The sequence below is a fragment of the Danio aesculapii genome, chromosome 18 (genome assembly GCF_903798145.1).
Source record: "Danio aesculapii chromosome 18, fDanAes4.1, whole genome shotgun sequence".
In the NCBI taxonomy this organism is placed as follows: Eukaryota; Metazoa; Chordata; class Actinopteri; order Cypriniformes; family Danionidae; genus Danio; species Danio aesculapii.
In genome coordinates, this window is record NC_079452.1 from 43,161,443 (window position 1) to 43,186,971 (window position 25,529).

General features: G+C 35.1%; 2 protein-coding genes across 2 annotated transcripts in view; one reads left to right on the forward strand and one right to left on the reverse strand.

The window, feature by feature from the left end:
- Nucleotides 1-25,529, reverse strand: part of mgat4c (mgat4 family member C) — a 231,126-nt gene that overhangs the window by 38,492 nt on the left and 167,105 nt on the right. The gene's annotated exons all lie outside the window — the stretch shown is intronic.
- eps8b (epidermal growth factor receptor pathway substrate 8b) lies at nt 990-14,274 on the forward strand. Its single transcript, XM_056478845.1, has 7 exons — nt 990-1,051; nt 3,689-3,782; nt 6,663-6,797; nt 8,748-8,841; nt 9,063-9,240; nt 12,255-12,387; nt 13,829-14,274. Exons 1-7 carry the CDS (start codon nt 1,041-1,043, stop codon nt 13,901-13,903), a joined length of 720 nt encoding a protein of 239 aa, XP_056334820.1. The 5' UTR covers nt 990-1,040; the 3' UTR covers nt 13,904-14,274.

The following is a 25,529-nucleotide window of genomic DNA, read 5'->3' on the forward strand; positions in this document are numbered from 1 at the left end:
AATGAATATAACTTTGTGCTTAGCCAAAAACATACTAAACTGAAACAAAAGTAATTGATTTATAAAACCAAACACTGTTAAACACCCAAAATGATTACAAAGTCAGGGTAAATGTCAAAATGATTAGGTGAGGAAAGCCTGCTTCACAGTAAAATTAATTCTAGAAGATTATACAGTGAAATCACAGTAATGGACTTTACTATCTATTGTGAAGTTACACTTTATGACTGTAATTTCACAGTAATTTAATGTAACAAAATCATAGTAAATTACTGTAAACTACCTCACGATAATTTGCTGTAAATTTACATAGTATTTTACTGTGAAAGTAATGCAATTATTAGCCAGTAATTTACTGTGAATTTTAGGTAATTTTTTACAGTGTGTCAATGGTTTTTATTAGTGAAAAGATTTTTTGTGTTTCATTTAATAAATTGCTGAAATTGAATGTTTAATATCAGCCTTCTCTCATTATTATTTTCACCCTTTAATAATTTACTTAGAGACAATAATCAATTACACACAGAGTTTATACACATATAAATATATAAAGCTGATAATTGCAGTTTTACTGTGGCAATTTATTAAGAGTGACGTGCTGAATGGCTACAATTATGAGGCAGTTAAAATATATGGCCAGCTATCTGGAGCGTGTAAAACAAACTGTGATAGGAGGCGAAAACAAATCTGCCTGTTGTGTAGCAGAGTGCCAGTTTCCAGCGTTCAGCATGTTTATTTATTTATGGCCTTCAAGAAAGAAGGTCTTGGCACAGGCTGGACACCGGGCCACTGCGGTTATCCTCGGCGCTTCACTGCCGGAGGAGGAGGAGAGGGAGGCATAGGCCAGTGCATTAATGATGCATGGGGACCAGTACGTTCAGTTTAAAGTTCTCCATGCTCTGTGCAGGCCCGATTAAATATGCATGAGCTACACCGCATGTGCAGGCAGCAGCACGTCAAGTTACTTTCCACCTTGGCGGAGGCGCAGCGGCTCACGGCGCGCTTGTAGCAAAGCCATCGGCGGGCTCTTCAGAAAAACCATGCTCGAGCCGTAAGTTGTCTGTTATAATAAAGCGTTTTTGCATGTGTGTGTTTATCGGGTTGAGTTTCCCAGCTTGTATTTGACATCAAGTACATTTAGAGGGAAAGAAACAATCATTCTGACTTTCTATCATAGATTTTTTACCCTTTAATCATTTACTTAGAGAAAATGATCAATTACAGTTATTTTATATAAAGCTGATAACTCCATTTTTACTATAGCAATTTATTAAGTGTGACATGCTGAATGGCTACAGTTGTGAGGCAGTTAAAATATATCATAATATTGTATAATGTTTATGTTTATCTTGAGCTTCTGAGCTGTTTTTTTTTGCATCAAGTAAATTTAGAAAGCAATAAAAAATAATAAATCATTCCGACACCATTATTATTTTCACTCTTTAATAATTTACTTAGAGACAATAATAAATTACAGTTATTTTATAGATATATACATATATAATGCTTATAACTGCATTTTTACTATGGCAATTTATTAAGAGTGACATGCTCAATGGCTACAGTTGTGAGGCAGTTAAAATATATGGTCATAATGTATAATGTATGTTTATCATGAGCTTCTGAGCTGTTTTTTTATCAAGTTAATTTAGAAGGCAATAAACAATCATTCCGACCTTCTATCATTATTATTTTCACCTTTTAATAATTTACTTAGGGACAATATTCAATTAGAATTATTTTATGGACATACAGTGTACATATATAAAGCTGATAATTGCATTTTTACTATGGAAATTTATTAATAGTGACATGCTAAATGGCTACAATTGTGAGGCAGTTAAAATATATGGTCATAATGACTAATCCCAGCAAGCATTTTATGTATCTAAAAGATGTCTAATAGACATCTAAACATAGTCGTCTTGGCTACACTGAGGCTAAATTTGGGCTGTCAGTGAAAATCTAATAGACGTCTAAGAATAGACCAAAATTAGACTAGTTATCAAATAAACAGAAATGAATGACTACACATATAAAGTCTGTTTAATCGGTCCATTTGACGACCAGTCTAGTTTTGGGCTATTCTTAGATTTGTATTATATTTTTACTGACAGCCCAAGTTTAGCCTAGTTTTATCCAAGCTGTCTACGTACGTTTAGATGTCTATTAGACGTCTATTTAACACACAATTGTTTGTTGGGAGATGTGTGTTTATCAGGAACTTTTGAGCTGTTTTTTTTTTTTTTTGCATCGAGTTAATTTAGAAAAATCAACTAATAGTCATAAGTATCAGAAGACAAGTGGGTTTAGTGGAATAAGTTGACATACTTGTAAAGTTGCTTACAGTCAGTAGAATGTTTGCTGAGGGACCACTGAATAAATTATAAGTAGATATTATGCAGACAGTCTACTAATAGTCTAATGATTGCTAGTCTGCATATATATTGTGGTTGCAAAGGTTAAAATGAAAGTGTTACTTTTTATTCTAAAGTGGCCCATGTTAATAATAAGTGTTTAGTCCATATACTTATATATTTATATTAGAGTCAATATGATTTTAGATATTTCTAAAAGCTGGTGGAATTCTAAATGGTAAACGCATCCCTAAAACCATTTTTTTTTTTTGCATGCCTGTTCATCTTGTTGATCTTTTGGGTGTTTTAGTAACTAGTTTTGGTCAGTCTACAAGGCAAGAACCAATAATTTTTGATTACACGTTATTTTGTTGGTGTGATTTAGACATTCTAGTGATTATAATTTTTTTTTATAATTTGCAACATGTCAGCTAACTCTCATTAGATTATTAGAAGACAGTTTAGGATGGCAGAATAAGTTGACATACTGTACTTGCAAAGTTGCTTAAAAAAGTGTAAGAAGATGTTAAGCAGGCAGTATACTAATAATTTGATGATTGCTATAGTTAACAAAGCTGCAAAGTTTATTAAGTTAACAGATTTTCAAAATAAAGTCTTACTATTACTGCAATATTCACCCTGCTGAGTTTTATAATGATGATATATGTTCATCTACTGTTTATAAAGTATGTTTTTTTGATTATTTTGCGACTTCAAAAAGGTGGCTAAATTCATATTTGTCAACACATCATTAAAACCAAAAAGTCTGGTTTACTTAACAGATTTGAGAAGGCAAAAAGGAGGATTTTCAATGTGTCTTGTTATGCTGGCTTGTTAGTTATAATGAGTTGTGTGTTCATGGACTGGCCATTGGGTAAAGTCTGATCTGCTGGATTTCCTTGAAAATAAGCATGAAACCCAAATGAACTATATTAGCTTTATTTTCGCATTGGTCTTGTTTAATTTGGGATCATTCAATGTTGCATGATATTATGATCAAATAATAATAATACAATTATGAATGTGGATATTGGATAACACTAATCAAGAGATGTAGGCATTGTTTAATCTAAGTAGGGCAAACAGAACATCAAAATAAAGTGTCAAACATTAATTATCCAGTCTAATACTCTAATGCATGTGTTGCAAAGTTACTTGACAGCCAAATGTGCATTATATAGTTTCAGGAGTGACAACTCCATTTAAATATCGAATGAATTAACAGAATTAAGTCTTAAAAATCTATATCTAACTTCTAAAAATACTGTTCCTCACCTACAGTATGAATGCATCTGTAAGTATTGTGCTTTGTTGTTATTTCTGCCACATAGGTCTAGCAGCGACCTCCAACATGTCAGGATCCGTTATCACTTTGTGGCACGCAATGCCAACGAGCTTACGGTGCAGCAGGGCGATGAGCTGGAGGTACGGATGAGGTGGAGGAGGATTGGGGCAGAGCAGGGCTAAGGTACTGTACAGTGTGTGGGAGACAGAAGAGAGAAGACACAAACACCAACAACACTCAAGGTCTAGAAGAGTCTGGTGGATGATGTATGAAGATAAATAGTGCAAAGAAATAGATCTTTGTGGTTAGAAGTTTCTGGGACACTAGACTAGACTAGACTGAATGTGACATATCTATTATATTGAAATACATTAATCTAGTTGTGCTTACTTTGTAGGGTATTAAATGAGACTCTGTTTGCGGCTTCAGATTCAATTCACAAGTCAAACAGTCATTCAAAATAAATGTTTGGCTTAACACGAGGAAAACACTTGAAACAAGGATGAAAGACAGTGTCAAATGAATATTTTATGATCACAATTTTTTTGGATAATACATTGGTATTACATTACAAATCATAGAAAAATAACATTTAAGAGCCTGTTATTTAAGAAAATATATCATAAAACATTAAATTGTTCATTAAAATTGAATGATTTTAGTCAATTTTGCTTCTTTTTGATCATCAAAATTCCAAAAATATTCAATTAAAAATATTAAAAATAAACAATTTTGGAAGCTAAAACTAAATCTGAATAAAACTAAAAGGAGATTAATTCGGCCCTAAAAATAAAACAACAATAATCAGTATGGGCTCTGTTTTTACCATCTAGGCACAAAGTCTAAAGTGCATAGCACAAAAGTATTAAGGGTGTGTCCAAATCCACTTTTGTTATTTTAAGGACAGAAAAATACATTTTGCACCCTGCTGCATGGTCTAACAGGGTTGTGCTTATTCTCCTAATGAGTTATGGGTGTGTTTTGAGCATAACATGCATTAAACCAATCAGTCTCATCTCCCATTCCCTTTAAGAGTCAGTTGAGTCGCGCCATGGCACATTTTCTACTTGCATGGCAGACTTCATAAGAGGAAAAATTAAATGCTTCAGCGTGAGGATAAAGATCGAGCGTCCTCCATTCAGCCTCTTAACTTTCTCTTTACTTTACTTTTACTTTTTACTTTACTCCTTTACTTTCATGGATAAGGAAACAGTGTTGTATGCACTCCACTAAAGTGTCCATTGGCCTACATATCTAATTTCGTCTGTTAAGAGCAAGGATTTGTTTCAAAACTATTTCTAAATTTAGTTCTAATTTCCAGCAAATGAATAAATGAACAATAATAACAAAGTGTAGTAAAAAACTAAGCTATATCCAAACACACGTCCTATACTTATGCCCCATATAATGATGCATCTCCAAAACCCGACAGGTGAACAAATCTAAACTTGTTTTCATTAAAACAGATATAAATATGCATAGAATACATAATACTGATAATAATACTAACATTATACACACTCAGAAATAAAGATACGCGAGCTGTCACTGGGGTGGTACAGTACCTTTTCCAAAGGTACACATTTGTACTTAAAGGGTTCATACTGGTACCTCAAAATTATATATTAGTACCTCAGAATTTTAAGAGGAACACTTTTGTACTTTTTGGGTACTAATATGTTCCCTTAAGGTATTAATATGGACCTTTTAGGTACAAATTTGTACTTTTTGAAAAGGTACCACCCCAGTGACAGCTTGTGTACCTTTATTTCGGAGAGTGTACAAATACAAATTTTCATCAAAAAACTGAAAAAGCCCCCCTGACATGAAGAAGGTGTGGAGGTGGTTTTAATATTTATGTAGAAACTAGTATTTTTTGTAATATTTTAATCCTTAAATTTTTTTAAAATGTAAAGATATTTGTGTATTGCTGTACATCATGTGTGTATTAAACAATTTGTATGTGTTTGGACCCACATAAGCACATAACTAATGTGCTTTGCGCTGCACTTTAGACCAGCTTTTAGCTGGTCAATTGCGCAGTGTATTTCAGTTCCTCAAAATAGCAAGGTGCCAATAATGTGCCTTAACACACCTCCTTTTTAGACTGGCACACCCATGAGTCCACAAATTGGCACAAATGGATTTGCTATTTAAATGACGTGGCACAAAACATGAAAATTAGAGTTGTACTGGTCTGAAACTTGCAACAAATCATGCCAAACACGTCTTGCGGCTTATTGCGCTGGGTGTATAATAGGGCCCTAACTGCTAAAATCACTAAGATCCCAAAAAATTAAAAACACAATAGAAAAAAAAAAGACACAGCTATTAGTTACAAGTTACTTAAAATTATTAGTAACTCATAAAGTCATGGTAACTAATAACCTTTTCTGATTTTGATTGTAATGCAATAATCTGCACCTTTTGTAAAGCTGCTTTGAAACAATATTTATTGTGCTATACAAATAAAGTTGAGCTGAATTCAATAGAATATTTTAGATAAATAATAATGTATGTAATTTGTGAAATAAAAGTGAACTTGGAAAGAAAATGAGTTTCCTATTTATTGATGTACTTACAAGCCCTTGCAAATGCACAATACATATAATGTAGGAAAGAACAGTCCTTTCAACTTGTCACTTTCAGATGTCTGTGGTTTCAGCCTGCGACCCTGAAGCACTCTATTTACATGAGAACTACAGAAATGATCAAGAGGGATTACCCCCGATTGGCTAATCCATCTGGAAACATGGATAATCGTGTTTCTAGACATGCCCAGCCTGAGCCTGGTATCACTGGGATTTAATTCTAGCATCCCAATGGTAGGATGCATCACTGAGACTGAGTACGACAACAACAAACGCTGTACCAAAACCTTTTAGCTAAAATTAGACAACATGTTGAATGAACAGGCACGAGCCTCAAAAATAGATTTGTCCCAGAAAAAGTGATTGCACACTCATGCGATTTACTGTGATAATGCTAGACATAAATTAGATGTGTTTCTTGTACTGCAGGTCTTGGAAAACAACCAACAGTGGTGGTTATTGAGGAACCGCAGCGGTCAGTCAGGCTATGTGCCATGTAATGTGCTGGAAGAGGTCAAACCAGGAGAGCAGCAGTACAACCGAGCAGCTCTCTTCAGCAACCAGGTAAACTACTTCACTGTTCACCCACCAGTCCATATATAGTATATGTTAATAATTCTATCCACCTTTTTCCAATGCCATGATGCTTTGCATGAATTATGAGAGTAACTTATGCTGAACTGAAATCAATAATTTGAAGGGGACCTATTATGTCTCTTTTTACAAGATGTAAAAAAAGTCTCTGGAGCTTTCTCAGGAGATCAGGTTGTTTTTATACACAACTTTATTATTTGGAGTGACTTGTTTAGAGTTCCTTACACCAGAAGTGCAGCCTTTCTTTAAAAGTAATTCTGAACTGAAAATACTAGCAGAGTCCATATCATAACTATAACGATGAATGAAATTATTCAAATCACTATCAAAACAACTATGAATGACAGAAAACATTGACACAGCTTTAAAGAGCTTGAGCATTTAAAGTGGCAGACGAGTGCACTTCATGGGTATGGTTCAGATTAGTGCTTTTACAGCTCCCATGTTGTTTTGTAGTGCAAAATCTTTTTATTTACATTCAGTTGAAGACAAAATTAATATTCCTCCTGTTAAGCTCTGTTTAAAAAAAAAGAATCTTTTTCAACACATTTTTAAACCAAATCCACCAACACTCCCATTTTTCCCAGGAGTCTCTTATATTTCACCCCCATCTCCTGCCACCACCGTGTTTTGTTATTTCTCCAGTGAAACTCCCATAATTTGTATGGCCCAATCAAGTTATGAAAAATCACTTTTTGTCCATGTTTGTCAAGTTGCCTGATCACCTCACACAATTGACAAAATATTCAAATCTCGAAGCACTTTAACTCAATCTGGCAACATACTTTATAACCCACTACACTTTCAAGTCCCTTTATTAATCTGGGGTCACCACAGCGGAACCAACTTATCCAGCACATGTTTTACACAGCGGATGTTCTAGCTGCATCCCATCACTGGGTAACGCCCATACACTCTCATTCACACACATACACAATGGACAATTTAGCTTACTCAATTCACCTGCACCGCATGTCTTTGGACTTGTGGGGGAAACCGGAGCACTCGGAGGAAACCTACGCGAACGAGGGGAGAACAAGCAAGCTCCACACAGAAATGCCAAGTGACCCAGCCGAGGCTCGAACCAGCCACCTTCTCGTTATGAGGCTACAGCACTACCTACTGCACCACCGTGTTGCCCTGTCTTGAAAAATATGTAGTAAATTATTATTTACTGTCATCATGGCAAAGATAATATAAATCAGTTATTAGAAATGAGTTATTAAAACTATTATGCTTAGAAATGTGTTGAAAAAAATCTTTTTCTCTTAAACAGAAATTGGGGAAAAAATAATTCAGGGGAGCTAATAATTCTGACTTCAACTGGATATATATATGTATATATATATATATATATATATATATATATATATATATATATATATATATATATATATATATATATATATATATATATATATATATATATATATATATGTGTATATATATATATATATGTATATATGTATATATATGTATATATATATATATATATATATATATATACATATATATATCCAGTTGAAGTCAGAATTATTATTATTTTTCTTTTTAGTTATATTGTTCAAAATGTTGCAATCCTCAGTTACTAAGATGATTACATGCTGTACAAGTACTGTACGTTGTTCACTCACATTTACAAATGGATCTGGAGAACACACACTGAATTCTGCTAACAGAGTTTTTAAAAAAATGCACTCGGCAGAGATAAAGAAATAAAAACGAGCAAATATAATACATCAGACCATTTTCTGAAGGTTAAGCATATCCTTTTACCGACCACTTGTGGAAAGAAGAGAAAAAGGCTTCTTTTTCTGTAGCGCATTCATGAAAACTGCTCATATATATTATCCTGCTCTACATGGCAGGCACTGACTCTTTCTTCCTTTTTCTGCCTCTCTTTTGTTTCCATCTTTACAGGCTGTGAATCCTTACAAAGGTACCACCACCAGCCCTGTACCTGTAAATCACGCCGTGGTTTTGGAGACGAATAAATCCTCCAGGGATAAAGATAGTACGTATACCTCTTATCGGCCTCGCTGTATTTGCTGAGAGATGGAGAGCGCGGAGAGTCTGCCGAAAAAAAAATGCAGAGAAGTGGGAAATGAATTTGGTGTGCGAGTGCTCTTATGTACATAGATTGCAGATCGCTCCTGTCTTGGCCAATCTTATTCACTGTGTCTCTGTCCCAGTGCTTGTTTCTCCATCTCCAGCTTCTCCTGTCTGTCTCTATAGACCGCGACCAGCAGAAGGAGGTAAATGATGAGCTGCTGAAGAGGATAACAGACAATAAAGCTCAACCTCCGGCTCGAAACTTTCGGGTGGAACGCTCTAGCAGATCCATTCCCATCACAGATGAATCGCAGCCCTTTGAGGTCCACGCTTGGCTCAATGCGAAGGGATTTTCTAGGGCGTGAGTGACACGTGTGACACTTTAGAATTAGATGATATATGAGTGGTGTGACCTAATGGTTAAACGTGTAGGTTGTTAACCGAGGTGGCAAGTTCAAAGCTCAGAAGCAATGATCCATGTACCCTTGAACCAGGTACTTACACTGCAGGTGGCTCCAGGGGACTGTGGTTGAGATGTTCTGAATATAAAGCTTATTGTACAGAGTTCATTATAAAACTTGGCAAATATAAGTATATTTATTAACAATATGTAATTTAATAGGGAGGCAAGGTGGCTCAGTGGTCAGCACTGTCACCTCACAGCAAGTAGGTCGCTTGTTCGAGTTTTGGCTAAGCCTGTTGGCATTTCTGTGTGGAGTTTGCATGTGTTTGTGTGTGTTTCCTCTGGGTGCTCCGGTTCAAAAAGCAAAGACATGCGCTATAGGTGAATTGGAGAAACTAAATTGGCAGTAGTGCATTGATGTGTGTGTGTGTGTGTGTGTTTGTGAGTGTGAGAGTGTATGGGTGTTTCCCAGTACTGGGTTGTGGCTGGAAGGGCATCCGCATGCGGAAAACAAATGCCAGAATAGTTGGCGGTTCATTCCGCTGTGGTGACCCCTGATAAATAAGGGACTAAGCTGAAGTAAAATTAATGAATGAATGTAATAAAATATTAAATTATTTTCATAATAAAATTGTATTTTATAATATTTTAACAATCATCAGTGATTTAGACTCTCTTAAATTGAGTTTGTAAAACTAAAACAATAATAGTATACAGTATATTAAAAAATAAAAATGGACATGGTGAATGTTTACCTATTTTCCAATTAGGGCTGTGCGATTTAGGGAAAATATCTAATTGTGATTTTTTTGACAGATATTACGATTTCGATTTGATTTGTGATTTAATTTTGTAGTCGAGCTTCAGCTCAATAATCTATATCGTAGTTTTCTAACTGCTAAAATGCAGTGAGTGTTAGTTAAAAATGGAACTGAAAAGATATTAACTTACTTAAAGTTTTACTCAAATTTGTTTTAATAAAATGACCATATCTTTCTGTAAACAAGTTGAACTCAAATTAGGGAGATAAAAAAATAATAATTATACAATTACAGAACACTCAGCAAACTAATATGGCTGATAAGAGTCTTTCTGTAGCTTATATTGTCTAAAACAAAATAATTATCACAGATGATAAACAAAATATCATGACGTTAAACATACAGCTGTGGTCCTCTAAAATGGCTCGGTGCGAGACGGAAGTGTATATCTCCTATCCTGCATTTAGATGAGTTTTTCTTTAAAATCCCTCTTTGGACACAGCATTAAAAGGCACCGTGTCTTTAGCGAGGTAGTGCGTTATGGCATTAGTTATCTCCTGGGTAGTGTTGCACCAGCTGTTCGTAAGTTCTTACTTAAACTGGAAGGTACAGTCCACACTAGGGGCTTTGTAACTACTAGTTTTTAACTAAATTTCTGCATAGTTCAGCAATTCTCATTGCAGAATGAAAGTGTGCTCACTCAATTGGCTAGTACTGTCACACACATATGCCTTGCTCGCATTTGCTCTGGGCTGGGGAAATTAAATAATACATATTTTAATTCAAATTGCAGCCTCTTGGGATTTGATAATTGCACGGCCCTAATTCCAATGTAGATTTATTAAGAATTAAATATTGATATTGTAATTTGCATTTCAAAATTATATGAATTAAAATGTCAAAATTATTATTATTATTATTATTATTATTATTAATATTATTATTTTATTTGTTCTAAATTATGATTATATAATATATCTATTTATAATCATAGTTAAATTATTAACAAAATTGTTATTATAATTATTGATTTAGCCCTTTACTGTTTAACAGCAAGGACATTTTTGCATTATTTATTATAGTATTATTTTCTTTTAAATATATATATATATATATATATATATATATATATATATATATATATATATATATATATATATATATATATATATATATATATATATATATATATATAAAAGAAAAGAAAATAATACTATAATAAATACTGCAAAAATGTCCTTGTATATATTCACCTTTATTTCTATAGCGCTTTTACAATGTAGATTGTGTCAAAGCAGCTTCACATAGAAGATCATAGTAAATTGGAACAGTGTAGTTCAGTTTGTAGTGTTTAAGTGGTTTAAAAATCACTACTGAGAGTCCAAACACTGATGAGCAAATCCAACGATGCACAGCTCTACAGATCCCAAACCATGCAAGCCAGTGTCGACAGTGGAGAGGAAAAAAAAAAATTCACTAATTGGCGAAGTGAAGAAAAAAACCTATATATATATATTGTAAATTATTTATTTTCTTTTGGAGAAAAAATTATTTCTTTTAGGTTGGCTGGAATAAAATCAGTTTTTTTATTCAAATAATAATAATTTGAAGCTCAATATTATTAACCCTCTTAAGATTTTTTTTAGATTTGCTACAGAATGAACTGTTTTTGTATGACTTGCATAATTAACCAAACTTGCATAGTTAAATTAATAAACCTACAATAGTTAAGCCTTTAAATTGCACTTAGTATCTGGCAAAATAACCAGTAAAATATGAATGTACTGTCTTCATGGCAAAGACAAAATAAATTAGTTATTACAAATTAGTTATTAAAACTATTATGCTTAAAAATATGTGCAACTAAATTCACAGGAGAGCTAATAATTTGAAGATTCACAACAACAAAAATAACATTTCAATGTCAGTTTATTTTAAATTATGTGCACTGCTTTTACAATTTATATTGATTTCAATTCATATACAAAGGAGACATTTCTATGCTGAAAAGATTGACAGTGGCAATATTTCAGCTCCTTTAGAGTCTGGAAACTGTAACAGATAAGTTGTTTATTAAATTTGCCTCAGTATATTTTCATAGTATATGAAGCAATCTCTGAAAAGATCAAATAAAATTACATTTCTTATGATAAGTCTCTTTTAAAGTAATAAAAAGTGATAATATGATGTAATATCCTCTCCACATTCCAGGGTGGTGGAGTGTCTGGGGATCCTGAACGGAGCTCAACTCTTTTCTCTGAGTAAGGATGAGCTGAAAGCTGTGTGCGGGGATGAGGGTTCACGTGTCTTCAGTCAGATTACCGTGCAGAAAGCTCAAATAGAGGTCTGTCACAAAGCAATATTGCTTATGTTCATTCAAATGCACTGAAAAAATAATTCAAATATGATTAGTTGGATTTACAAAATTTTATTAAGGTAAGTAAGTGGTTGTACACAATTTATTTGGGCTGAATTTAAACAAACATTACTGAACTTTCAGTCTTTTTGCTTTCTTTCAATTTTTTTATTATTTTTTTCTTCTGAATATTTATTTGACTCCTTAAAGTATAAAAAATATAATTTTGAAATCCTTAAAGATTTGAACAACTTGAGTGTGTATACTGTAAATGGTGAAGAAATAGGGCTGAGCAATACTGCAAAAAAAATTGCATGGTATCATGTTTCAATTATTGATTATTTTTTACAAATCGTGAAGGTGGATGACTACATTACCCCTTATGCTAAAAAATCTTTCAGATTGGAAGCTAGTGACTGAGATGCACAAGAAAAGAAACCAAAAAGCCACACTGGCGACATCCTTACATCCTTTTTTATTTACAATGTGCTCGCTGCTGCTTTACGGCACTCATTTTCACGTATGTTGTTATTCTGACTTGAAGTGACAAGTGCGTGTGTGTGGCTTCCCTCACAATTTTCTATGCACTTTGCACTTGCGCTCTCCTGGCGTCTCTCGTAACTATGCAACCATCGACCGTTTTCTCAGATGATGACAAATGGACAAACCATTTCTTTTTTTTAACCATTACTTAACTTTATGGAGAAAAGTAAAATGCACTGCAATGTTTGGATGTGCTGTGTGTCTGAGGTAATTAGTCTACCGTTATTACTGAAATGTGTATATTCCGTACAAAGTGTGAAGTAGATTAGGTAGTACTACTTACATGAATCGCGGTGTGTTCGTGGCATTCGGAAATGTTCAGATGTTTTTCAACTAGGTGTGCCTGGAAAATGCGCGCGCCTCACTTGTGCGGTGCTTGCACAACATATCCGCGTCGCTCCCATGTGTGCGTCATGCAAGTCGCATGCCTCCATTGGAAATGACAAACTTACACCCTAGGCTTATTGGCATTGTCTCTAAGCCGCACGCTCAGCAGCCACATTTAAATAAAACTATAGCGATTCATACTGAAACTACATACCGAATCTTTTTTTTATTGTTATTGACAATGGTGTTTGGTCAATTAATATTGATAATGATTTTATCGGCCAGCTCTATGAACAAATTTTCATTTTTGGGTGAATTATCCCTTAAACATGGCTTGATATTTTGGTAATTTTTCATCATCCAATATGTACTTTTGAATTAAATCACCCATTTAGCGAATACCATTGCAATACTGTATATTGCGATATGAATATTTGCATTAGATTTTGATCATTTCAATATATTGCACAGCCCTACTGTAAATTCTGTAAATTTGTAATATATCGCATTATCTATAAACGAACTGCAAGGTGAACTTAAACGTCATTCTTTCTCTCAGAGGGGTAGTGGTGATACAGAGCTACAGGAGGTCATGAGGCGACGGCAACAGGAGGTGGACTCAACCTGGGACTGATTACAGTCAATCATGGCCTTATTTCATCACGTTTTCTTCAATGCTCTTGTTCACCCTACAATCAACAGCCACCCAGAGGAATTCAGAACAGATGGACTAAACAACTCCAGTCATTACTGAACCCCAGTTCAGCCCATTTCCTTTATGACCCGTACAATGTAGTGCTTAACGCTAGTGCTTAAACTGATGAACATGAATGCATTGGGAGTGAAGTCTTTAACCTCCATTTATAGAGAGGAAAATGATTTTGATAGCAGGCTTTGACTCACAGTATGATTGATACCATTAAAGGCATTGCTCACAATTTTTTTTTAATATATTTCTGGTAATTTTTATTCATTCCAAAACCCATTTGCAGTTTTAAAGTAAAATCTTGGCCATGTCTGTCAAGTTTAACTCATATTCACTACCTTTCCTGATATCTTTCAATTGAACTGGTGTTTTTTAATGCATCCTGTCAAATGTCATTGCTTTTGAGGTTGAGAAAATATTGACATTTTAATTTTGGGGTAAACTATTCCTTTAACCTAACGTTTGTAGCAAGTCCCATCTGTTTCTGCATAAATAATCAATGGTAAACAGCACAATCAAATGGTATTAAGTAATGCAGTGGAGTACTGTAATATTATCACATACTTAATTCAGATAAATGAGCACTTGAATATTAATTTTAAACAATGTGTCGTTATTTAGTTTTCTATTTTTTCAGTACACCCCTGCTTCACACTTCATTAAGGCAAATCAGATCATATTTATTCATGTTAATGGATGATTAGACTATTATTTGTTTCCCTACGCATCTAATGATAGAACTAAAAGCACATAGAGATGTATTATAAAACATTCATGGTGTGAATTATGATTCAGAATGTGTATTGTGTCATTAAACAAAATAAAGCAAAAAATAAACAACTCGTACAAGGCTACGCACGTGGTTAAAATAGTATGTGTGCTTCTACTTCTGTAATTGATTCAAAATATGTTTACATAAATTGTATACAATTTATAAAGCGCCAGCATTGATTGTGCTATCGCTTTTCACAGAGCAAATTCCTGGCGCTCTTCTTACCCGCCTCACTGACTGACAGTTTTGCTACTTGCCCTCACGGGGGGCACATAACAGTGGCTTTCAGTTTGTCGTGTTGCTTTATTTCTGGAATAGATTGTGAACGCATCAGCGAGTATTGTGCTGTGTTCAGGATGAGTGAGGATGACCTCCATCTTTCCCTTTGTATGCACTGTCAAAACGCCTCCCAGCCTTTAGAGAGGGTGGATGTGGCTGCGTATTGTCACCATGATTCATGGCATGAATCAATGCCTAATGATGGGATTTACAGAGAGGAACATCAAAGAAGAGATTCAGGAGATTTCCAGTGCAGAGGAACTATTGTCATTCCCATCCTGAGAATTTACCATTTTTTTGGAAGAATTTCATACAGGCTATTTTCTATATGCCAAGGATTGTTGTGGACATGGATTCTTGAGTAATAAGTCAAGCAAATATGATGACAAGTTGAAGAAAACTGGGAAACAACAACTGCTTTAACAAAAAATACACAAATAACATAGATACTTTTACATTACTTTCCTTAAAAAGTAACTAATTACCACTTTTCATTCATATTTCTTTGGCTAAGTCCCTTATTTATCATGGGTTGCCACAGCGGAATGATCCACCAACTATTCTGGCATATGTTTTATGCAATGGATGCCCTTCCAGCCACAACCCAGTACTGGGAAACACCCATGCACTCTCACATTCACACACGCATTCATACTACCAATTTAGCTTACAGTATGTCTTTGGACTGTGGGGGAAACCGGAACACTCAGAGAAAACCCACGCAAACATGGGGAGAACATGCAAACTCCACACAAAAATGCCAACTGGCCCAGCTGGGACTGGAACCAGCGACCTTCTTGCTGTGAGGCGACAGTGCTAACCACTGAGCCACTGTGCCGCTATTACCACTTTTAGTTATTAAAAAGTGATTCAAGCTTATATTATATTACTTTTACACTGATTTTAACCACACTGAGCTGACCTAAACTATACTTCAACCCTGAAAACTGGTCTGACACAGTTTCAATTTACTAGAACTTCTATGTTAAGCTCCTTTGACACAATGTACTAGCACTATAGAAATAAAGATGAATTGGATTGAATTGAATGTTAAGTTACCAAACTTTAATCTTAAAACAAGCACTCTTTCAAGCATCGTATTAGAACTTGTTTCAATGAACATTTCAATGTATTTAGCAATTACAGTAGCATTAGTATATAATCGCATGTATAATCTCACAGGTTTTACTCGGACCACTTTGAGTGACATTTTTCGGTGTGACAGGCAAGATTGCAAACAAGGGCACTAAAGATGACATCCTCTAGCGTCAGCTGCTAGTGTACCCCTTGAGGCTAGAGAAGAGTGGTTTTACTCAAACAGTTCTTACTAGCTGGCCTGCGTCATATCTACAGTACTGTACAGCACAAAGCCGAAAATGTCCAGTGACCACAAACATATTGTCGGCAAGGCAAATTTATTCATATAGCACATAATTCAAAGTGTTTTACATAACAAGAATAAAAGAAACAAGAAAGTAAAAATGATTAAAAGAATTAAAAATGGTTAAAACAGATAAAAACGGATTAAAATGTGTTAAAACAGGTTATAAAAAATGAAAAAAGAAAGAAAGACATAATAGTGTGATATTGTAAACAGTACATTGTGCAAAAACGAACAATGCAATAATAACCTTGGGGGAACCATATTGAAAACATACTGTAACCGAATACAGGTTCTCCAGTTAAATTTTTATGAGAATGTTCTTTTAACACTGGAACACCAGAATTCTGTAGACATAGTGGTCATTCTGACTGCTCATATAAAACAGTAGTGAACTTGATTTTTGTCATGTTATATTTACAATCAAAGCATGTATTAAGATATTAGAATTAAGCTTTAAATATCTGTCATCATATTTCATGAACTCATTACCCTCAATTTGAGCAATTCCATGCAAATGTCAACCATGCCATAAAAAATATTTAACTTTTTTTACCAAAATAGCAAAACTCTTTCTAGGTTTTTTGTGTAGGCTTGTGTTTTATAGTACTGTAAAATTACTCAAAAATGTTTCTGTCAATGTTTTTTAAACAATATCGCATGCTAATAGGACTTTTAATTTGCCAGTAACCGGGGTAATCGTTTCCGGTGAAGTGTGTGCCAATGCAAAATTGGCGCGTTTAAGGTCTGTTTTCTTTAAAAATCAGCGATCTCCACTGGCTGAGTGATATACAAGAAGCACTGCATTAAATTACATTTTTCACGCCGTATCTTTATAATATGAGCATTTAATTTACCCCAGTATATTTAATGGAGCTTCTGCGCTAGCTTGCCGATTCTGACGGGCGTGTGAGAGTAAACGGCTTTTTGTCTCATTTTATGCTTGAGTAACTAAATGAATGCCAAAGTCTGGTTAACTGATTTTGTATTTTAATTACATAACAACATCGATACTGTAAAAGGAACCATATAAAATGGAAAAAACTCATGTAACAGGTCATCAGAAGTTTCAGTATGGAAAAAACACTAGCTTGGCATATACCCTATTTTATTCCATGGTCTTTTGAAATTCTTGATTCTGATTAGCTGGAGGGTGTGCATTATTTTCGTTGAAACGCACAGGTAGTCCCACACAGTTTTGATCACACAGAAAACCAACGAGGATTGTTAACGACTGACGGCAACGCGCAAAATTAGGAAAATACTCATAAATTATGTCACAAAATCAAGTTTTAAGAGTTTTTCAAGCGAGACTATAGCTATTTAAAAGTCAAATCTGCAGTTTACGTGTAAGGATAGCGCATGTTTAAAAATGTTGGAAGCTCCAGGGGTCAGCGGCAGCTCCGGGAACGGCTCCCCACCGAGCGAAGCTTTATGTCGGCCAGACCATCTCAGGACCTGCTGCTGGATTTAATCTCTTGCATCTCTGTTGCTAAAACGAGATATAAAATTAATCTTTTGTATATCTAACAATCAATCTTTGGACTTTTGAACCTATTATTTGTTCTCAGGTGTATTTTTTTAGGCAAATCGCAGAGAAAAGTTTCATAATTAATATGACCGTAAGTAATGTAATATTACACTGATCCTGCATGTTTGGCTGATTGCTTTTGTTTTAAAGAGGATAAATAAGGCAGAATGCTCTCTTACCTGTCCCGATATGTTTTTTTCTTTTGCTAAATTTCCCAAGATAGGCCTATTTTACAGCAAAGATTTTTGAAATGGCCTTTGTCTTCTTTCTTTTTAATGCATCTTATGTGCCCTTGAACTGGCATTTCATAAGATACAGCTTTATGAATCTTGTATTTCATGTGTATAGATATGTGTATATATATATATATATATATATAGATATATATGTGTGTGTGTGTGTGTGTGTATAGATTAATGTGTTTTAATAATCGTAACGTTATTCTACTTAAAGCAGCGATCGCTGTCTTTTTGTTAGATCAATTCCATGAGATCAGTTTGCCTAGCCTAATACTTTGATTCGAAAGAGGGATAATAACACGATTTATTTACTTTAGATGTTCAAAAATATTAATTAAAGGGATTTTTATAAACACAGCATGTTAAAACTAAAGTGTGAAGGTTGATAAGAAATAAACTATCTTTAATTTCATTAGCCAATGTGTAACATATTCTTAAAGCGTATTTAATTGATATGGTACTTCAATAAAATTTGTATGTTGATTATGAAATGTAAATTGCGGACATTCTGCTATAGGTAGCCCAGCTTTCACATTATTTACTAATGTTAAGAGAAACCCAATATACATACAGATCCTCCCTCATCAGAGAAGTGTTAGAAAGTAGACAAAAGAAACATGTGTGACTGGGAATGTGACTAGAAACACACTCCAGGTGTGACTGGGAATGTCTTATTTGTCCACCTGTGATTGGATTGATGAAATCGCATCTTAATATTAGCAGGTATAAACAAGACGCACGTGCTCTCGCTCTCTCTCTCCCCGTCTCCCCGTTAGCCTGTCACAGTGGATTTAGTGGAGGGACTAGAAAGTCTAACATGTAAAAACTGAGAAAAATTCGGACAAATATTGCGTTGCAAAAAGCAAAACTATTTAAACTTACGCCTACAATGGCAAATGACCATGGACTAAGCGGGATAACTAACGGCTTGCCGTGCATTAAGGGATTTTAATATCCTTTAACGCATAGTAAGCCGTTGATTATCCCTTACTTGTTTGATTTACCAAAGTCCCAAAAGTGGCAATTTCACATCTGTCACATCCATAACGGAGAGATGTCACATCCGTAACGAAGATCTATTCCTTATAAATGCAAAAAAAATGTAAAATAAAATAAAATCAATCATTTTTGTTTTAAAGAGGGTCACCTCTTATCTTTTTGATTAGCATTATTTTTTGGGTTGTGCAGTTTAATTCACAGAATTTCTACAAAGTATGTTGCTAACTTTTTTGGTCACATCCATAACGCATGTTTATGTTTGTCATTTAAAATATAAAAAATGTTTCCAGATTGATATATTTTCTGATCCCATAACTCTGTGGTTAGTTGTTTTGAAAAACAGATGTTTCAATATAATGTTAACAAACACTTTGTCTGTGTATTTAAGTTTTTTACTGAAAATGTCACATTCATAACGCTGGAATTGCTCATGTACTGTACATTCTTTTTTTGTAATAAAGCCAATCATTTTGTACAAGATACTAGACTGCCCACAAAGTAGTCTAGTAGTGGACGCAGTGGAAAAAGCAGTGGACGGTCAGATCTCTTTTTGTAATTTTTAATTAAATAATGTTAGAATGAATAAACACACATTTAGGATATGTCAGGGTAGGGGAGAGCGGGGACAAAAGTAACGTGGGACGAAAGTAACACATCAATTTTCTCGAAGCCCTCACAACATTTGCTTTCCAGGCTATAACAGCACATTCAGCATACAACTCCTTATTACAAGTTATGTTTCACGTTTCATGTGTCACACTAATGATCAATCTACAGGTTATTTAGTGCGATAACACATCCTTAAGTTGGAAATGTCTGAGATATTCAGTTTAAAAGTAAATCCGGTTTAAATGGCAAGAGTTCCTGTGGAGACGAAAGTAATACTGTAAACATTACTTTTTGCTTTCACATTAGAGTTTTAAGTGTTTGGAATCAGATTTTTTAAGAAATGTATGCATATTGCCAATAAAAATAAAAATAATTCAAAAATTGTAGAGAATTGTAACATTTTGCGTTGTGGGATTGCTTTTGAAACATTTGATGAAAATAAAATTTAAAATGAAAATGCAGTTTAATATGATTTTTTGAAAATACACAACAAAATATGTTTGCAGTTAAAATTAAGAAGGTCATAGTCAGATATATTTAAAATAAACAAGATTAAGCCAGCAAATCTAGCAAATATTGGTGTGTTACTTTTGACCCACCGGTGTGTTACTTTCGTTCCTGCTGATGGGGTCAAAAGTAATGTGCTTTTGTTTGAAGTGAAGTTATATTAGAGTTGTTCTACATTGATACAAAATAACACTGATAATAAATATTACACTACACTATTACACTACACTATTTGTTACACTATTAACAAAATAACACTACACTGATACAAAATAACACCACTCTTTGAGTTAGTAACCACAGCAAAAAATATATATTTCTGCTAAAAACATTATCTTTTAAAATGTTACTTTCATTTCCGCTCTCCACTACCATAGTTATATGGGTTTTATTTTAATAAACTATTAAATTAAAAAAATTAAAAATGGTCAAAATGACTGCTTCAGTAGTACTAGTGTTAAAAACTTGCAGCACATTCAGTAAATTCTGATTCATAAACTAAAAACACAAGGCACTTCTTGCTGATTACATAAAAAATGACAAACATCTGAAGCAGTTTCTCAGTTAATCTGAAAATTCGCATTTCTTTTTACAAAAAATGTTTTCCAAATATCCAAAAGATTGAAGAATGAAACTGTGTGGAGACTGACTGGCATCATTCTTTACAGTCACTACACAGAACACAGATCAAACTAAAACGATCTGTGACTAATGTGAGAATCAGACTCAAAAACGCCACGGACAGAGTCAACACGTCAGAAGCAAATTCCAAAATCTGACTTCTTGGTCAAGTCATTAACAAGAGAAGATGGCAATAACAAGCCCTTAGATGACTAACACAGATACCACGAATCAAATCATGCATAATTCATGAAATGAATAAACGCTCCTAAAAAAATAGCGAACACAGTCCAGATCTGTTCGCTTGCAGCCAATTATAGCTAACTAACATAAAAGAAGTTGTCAAAATCAGTTTGGTTTTTCACCCCGATGGAAGATCACTGCCATAACGTGTGACAGATTTGGCTTCTGGGGATATGCTGGTTTATGCTTGTCTCCATGCAGGGGGGAGGAAAGTTTTTCTGGACAGACAGCTACATAAACACACAGTATCAGTCGCACCCGCAGTGTCAGCGCTGCAGGAGACCACGACTCCAAACTTCTTCTCATTTCACTCTCTGCACCACCCAGTGGGCAGTCACTTAAAATAGAAGACAATAACATGCATGGCGGCCCCTTTGAGATAGCAGTAAAAGCGTGCCTGATGGAGCCTGATGCCTGCACATAAAAGCTGTCTAATGCAGGTCCTGCTCATATGGTTGCATAATCAATATACTTACAAAGCACACATGTAGCGTACACTTATCCAAACATCCTCTGGGATTCAATGGAGTGCTATGTAGATGTAATAAAGCTGCAGTTTATCATTCAAAACATAAATCTTAATCTAACCTGAGACGTTATAAGCGATCTGCTACTTTAAGATGCCTGAAGTGACACGGATGATTAGGTGAAAAGGGAACAACATGACAATGCGTATATAGCATCTCCCTAAGCCCTTGCCAAGGTTCCTAATTCGCTGTGTTTGTTCACAAGGATTAGTGGGTGCTCGGCGCTCCGTACCGACTCATCGAGTGCTCCCACTAATTCTTATCCAAGCATGACAAAAGGCAGACAAATTTCACGAATGACTCTACTGTTAGTCTTGCATGATTTAGATTCACTCCGCGCCGCCTGGTTACTCAAAGGTGAGGGGAACCACGTTATTAGCCAGTTATTCTGCAAATGACATTTTCCCCCCGCCTTACAGACATTCGAGATTTACACTCTAATTGCGACTAACTAGACAAGTGCCCTTTCTTTTGGCTTGACCTCACTGGCATTAATAGTTCAGATTAAATCAAATGTCATTCCACACTTAGGTAATTGAATTATATCTCTGTGTTCCCCCTGACATCTGCAGTGATTCATTTTCCTTCCCCCTTTTGTAAATCGCCCCAGACTTCAATTTGGATTTGCGTCTCCCTGTTTTCACAGAGCAAAGAGAGAAGGATCGATCCGGCTGCCCCCCTCAGCATCAGAGAGGGTCTTACCACTCACTTGGCGCGATCGATTTACAGTGTGGAAAGCTGTTTCTTTTTTAATCCGTCGAGAAACAAACCGTGAATGGTTGCCGGACATAGAGTGCATGTGATGCTGACAGTGAGGACTGAACAATATGTGAGAGGGCTGATAGGCATTTAGCTCAAGGCTAATGTATAAGGATAGCCATTTAATCCCTCAGAACAGAGACAGATCAAGTTAATGCACTCTGTCACATCCTCTCTGCCTCAAGACAACTCTGCTCAATGTAAAAAAGGCCCTCAGCAAACTCCATTCAAGAGATTGCCGGTCCTTTATTGTACTGGTGGCCGATTCATGAGTGCGTCCAAACATGAACAGTGAGTAAAGTCAGAATCCAGACAGATCAAAAATTATTCCAAGACTCAGGCAGATTCATTTTCTGAGATTTTAATGTTCTTGCAGCAAGGGAACACTACAGAAGAAACACAAGCTTTTCGAGGTTTTATTCTGGTTGCTCAAAGGGCAGTCCATCGAGAACAGTTTATAAACAGGCATACAAACAGAAGATGAAGTATTGTCTTTAATCATTGAACTAAACAGTTTGTTTGGTAGAATTCTATTGATCATATGATCAAATCATTGTCAGCACAATGTTCCTGCAACTGGTACATTCCAACCATGCTCAACTACAGTTATATAAAGAAGCACTTAAATTTATAACATTAACTTTGGTTTTCTTTAAAAGTTTACATATATAAAAAGTATATAAATAGAATAAATGGAAATTAATAAAATAAATTTATCTAACAAGGTCTTAAAATATTATTTTGAGTAGTTTTTTTTTTCATGTTTAAAAGATTTATGCTTGTGTTAAAACCTTTTGTCAATACGCTACTTCAGTGTCTCTCAGTGTTATTATTAAATGCTTGATTAATGCACAAAAAAGTTTATATTACAACAGTTTTGCAAACATGTTTTATACCATTTCAAATATATTTTTTGTGCATGTTGAATAAGTGCACACACATTTTTTCCCATAGTTTTACCTGGTCATAATTCAGCAATAATACAACAAGTGTTTAGTTTGGGCTAGCTTTTGCAGCTGGACATTGCTTTACAATGCCCTTGATGGGTGAATATAAGTTAGTGGGGGAGTGTCTTTTGTCTCACCAGGTGTGAATTATTTATGACCATTGTTACTCCCACGCATACAGCTGAGATGACCCAAAATAGACCTTACAAAATGTAAATCATTGTAATGTTTTCTTTAAATGAGAGAACAGAATAATTTTCACATAATTGTGAAGTAAATTTTCTAGCCTACAAGACTAGGTTACTAAAGTCTTATTCAGGCCCATTCAGTATGGTTTTTTTGGACCTTATTTCAGCAACAAAAAAATCTTCAACACTTACTAACCATGCATAATATGTTTTTTCTAAAACATAAGTATGTACATCAATATTTCTTACATATTATTGTAGCACAGTTTGTGCTGAATACAAAAAATACATGTTGGCCAATACTATGTAATGAATCGCTGAAATAAGCACAAATGTCAGGTCATGTCAAAACATCTTAGGGGCCCCAAAATTATCTCAGATCCCAGAGGGTTAAAACCAGATGCAGACAGGACCAATGGAGCAAACACAATCAGAATCTTTAAAAAATATATGCTAGTCAAAATGTACAGTACGTGTATGTGATGATGTCTATCTAGCTTATGAATATTTCATTGGCATAACACAAAGTTCTACGCAGTCTCTACAGTAAGGAAATAGGTCTTCAAAGTATAAAGGCTTCACTGCTGTTCTTTAGTAGCCAGTGCCTCAGCTTATTCTTATTATATGCAATTTTTTTCTGAAGTTTAGCTTTTCACATCAACCACTGTGCTTATGTTGACAAATCCTTTCTTACTAATATCTGAATTGCAATATCTAAAAACACCCTGGTGTCTTTTCTAGAAGAAAAACAAGAATAACATTAAAAAGAACTTGGTTGACCCAAGCCTGTATCTACGATAACAGGCTTGGGATGTGTCACCACCGCAAGTCCCTCAGATCCGCACAAAGGTTTGAGTAAGGCCTGCATTGAGTGGCTGTTGTAATTCTCAGAGAGACAGGCCCGCAATCTCCAGTTTCCCAGACACAAATCCTGCTTATCTGCCGAAGGGAATCCTCCCCTCCAGTCCCTCACTGCAGTCCAATCCCACGAGTTCCACCAGCTAAACGCAACCAACCAAGAGGACGAAAAAATGCAGAGAATTATTTCACACAGTAACCAAATCTGACCAATGAAAATACAAGTTTGGGATATTATCTTTGGATTTGACTGTATGAGATATAGCAGATACACTGTATGAAAAACAGACGCTTCATGCATAACAGGCCCATATAAGTGTCGACTTCACAGCTTCCAGCTTGTTCCACGAGAGCTCCTTAAAAACCTTGCATGAGCAGAATTTGTAATTTATGGTGTCAGCCACTATCAGTTTCAGCATACATAATGCAAACATGCCATATCTTTGGTAAAGCAGATCTGAAGCCACACTGAAAGACACAGCTTGGTCTGCCTAAACTCTTTCCCCATCCCAGAGGACTAACGGAGGGTGCCAGGAGATGAGAATCTGGATTTTGTTCATCACTTGCAGATGGTGGCCCATAATGAGTTTCTGGCCAAACAGGACATGGTAGATTTAAACAGCTCAGAAAAGCGTTCCCTAAGCAGGACAGCCTGCCAGATTGCAAAGATGTTGAGTGGGAGCTCTTAGCCATTGCATGTTGGCACACCAGGAATTTGCATTTTGTCACAAAAACATAATCTAATTGTGTAAATATCAGACATCGCTGACAGTAACATCAATCTTATACAGGTTTTTTTTTTTTATATAGTAGTTGATTTCATTTCCCCTCATGTTTCCTCACAGCCTTCCCACTCTGCGTTTGCAATTGCCACTGTAGCTGTATTTACATAAATGTGAGGTAATCATTGACAGAACGTGATTGTGGCAAAGCTCATTAATTCCAGTTGCCAAGACAACTGGATTGACATCTCTTTGAAAACATTCTATAATCGAACATACTTCTAATGCACATCAATCAACAACTTGACATACACTAATTATTGATTCAGCACAACGTCTGCGCAACATGAAGGACTACCATCAAATTAACCA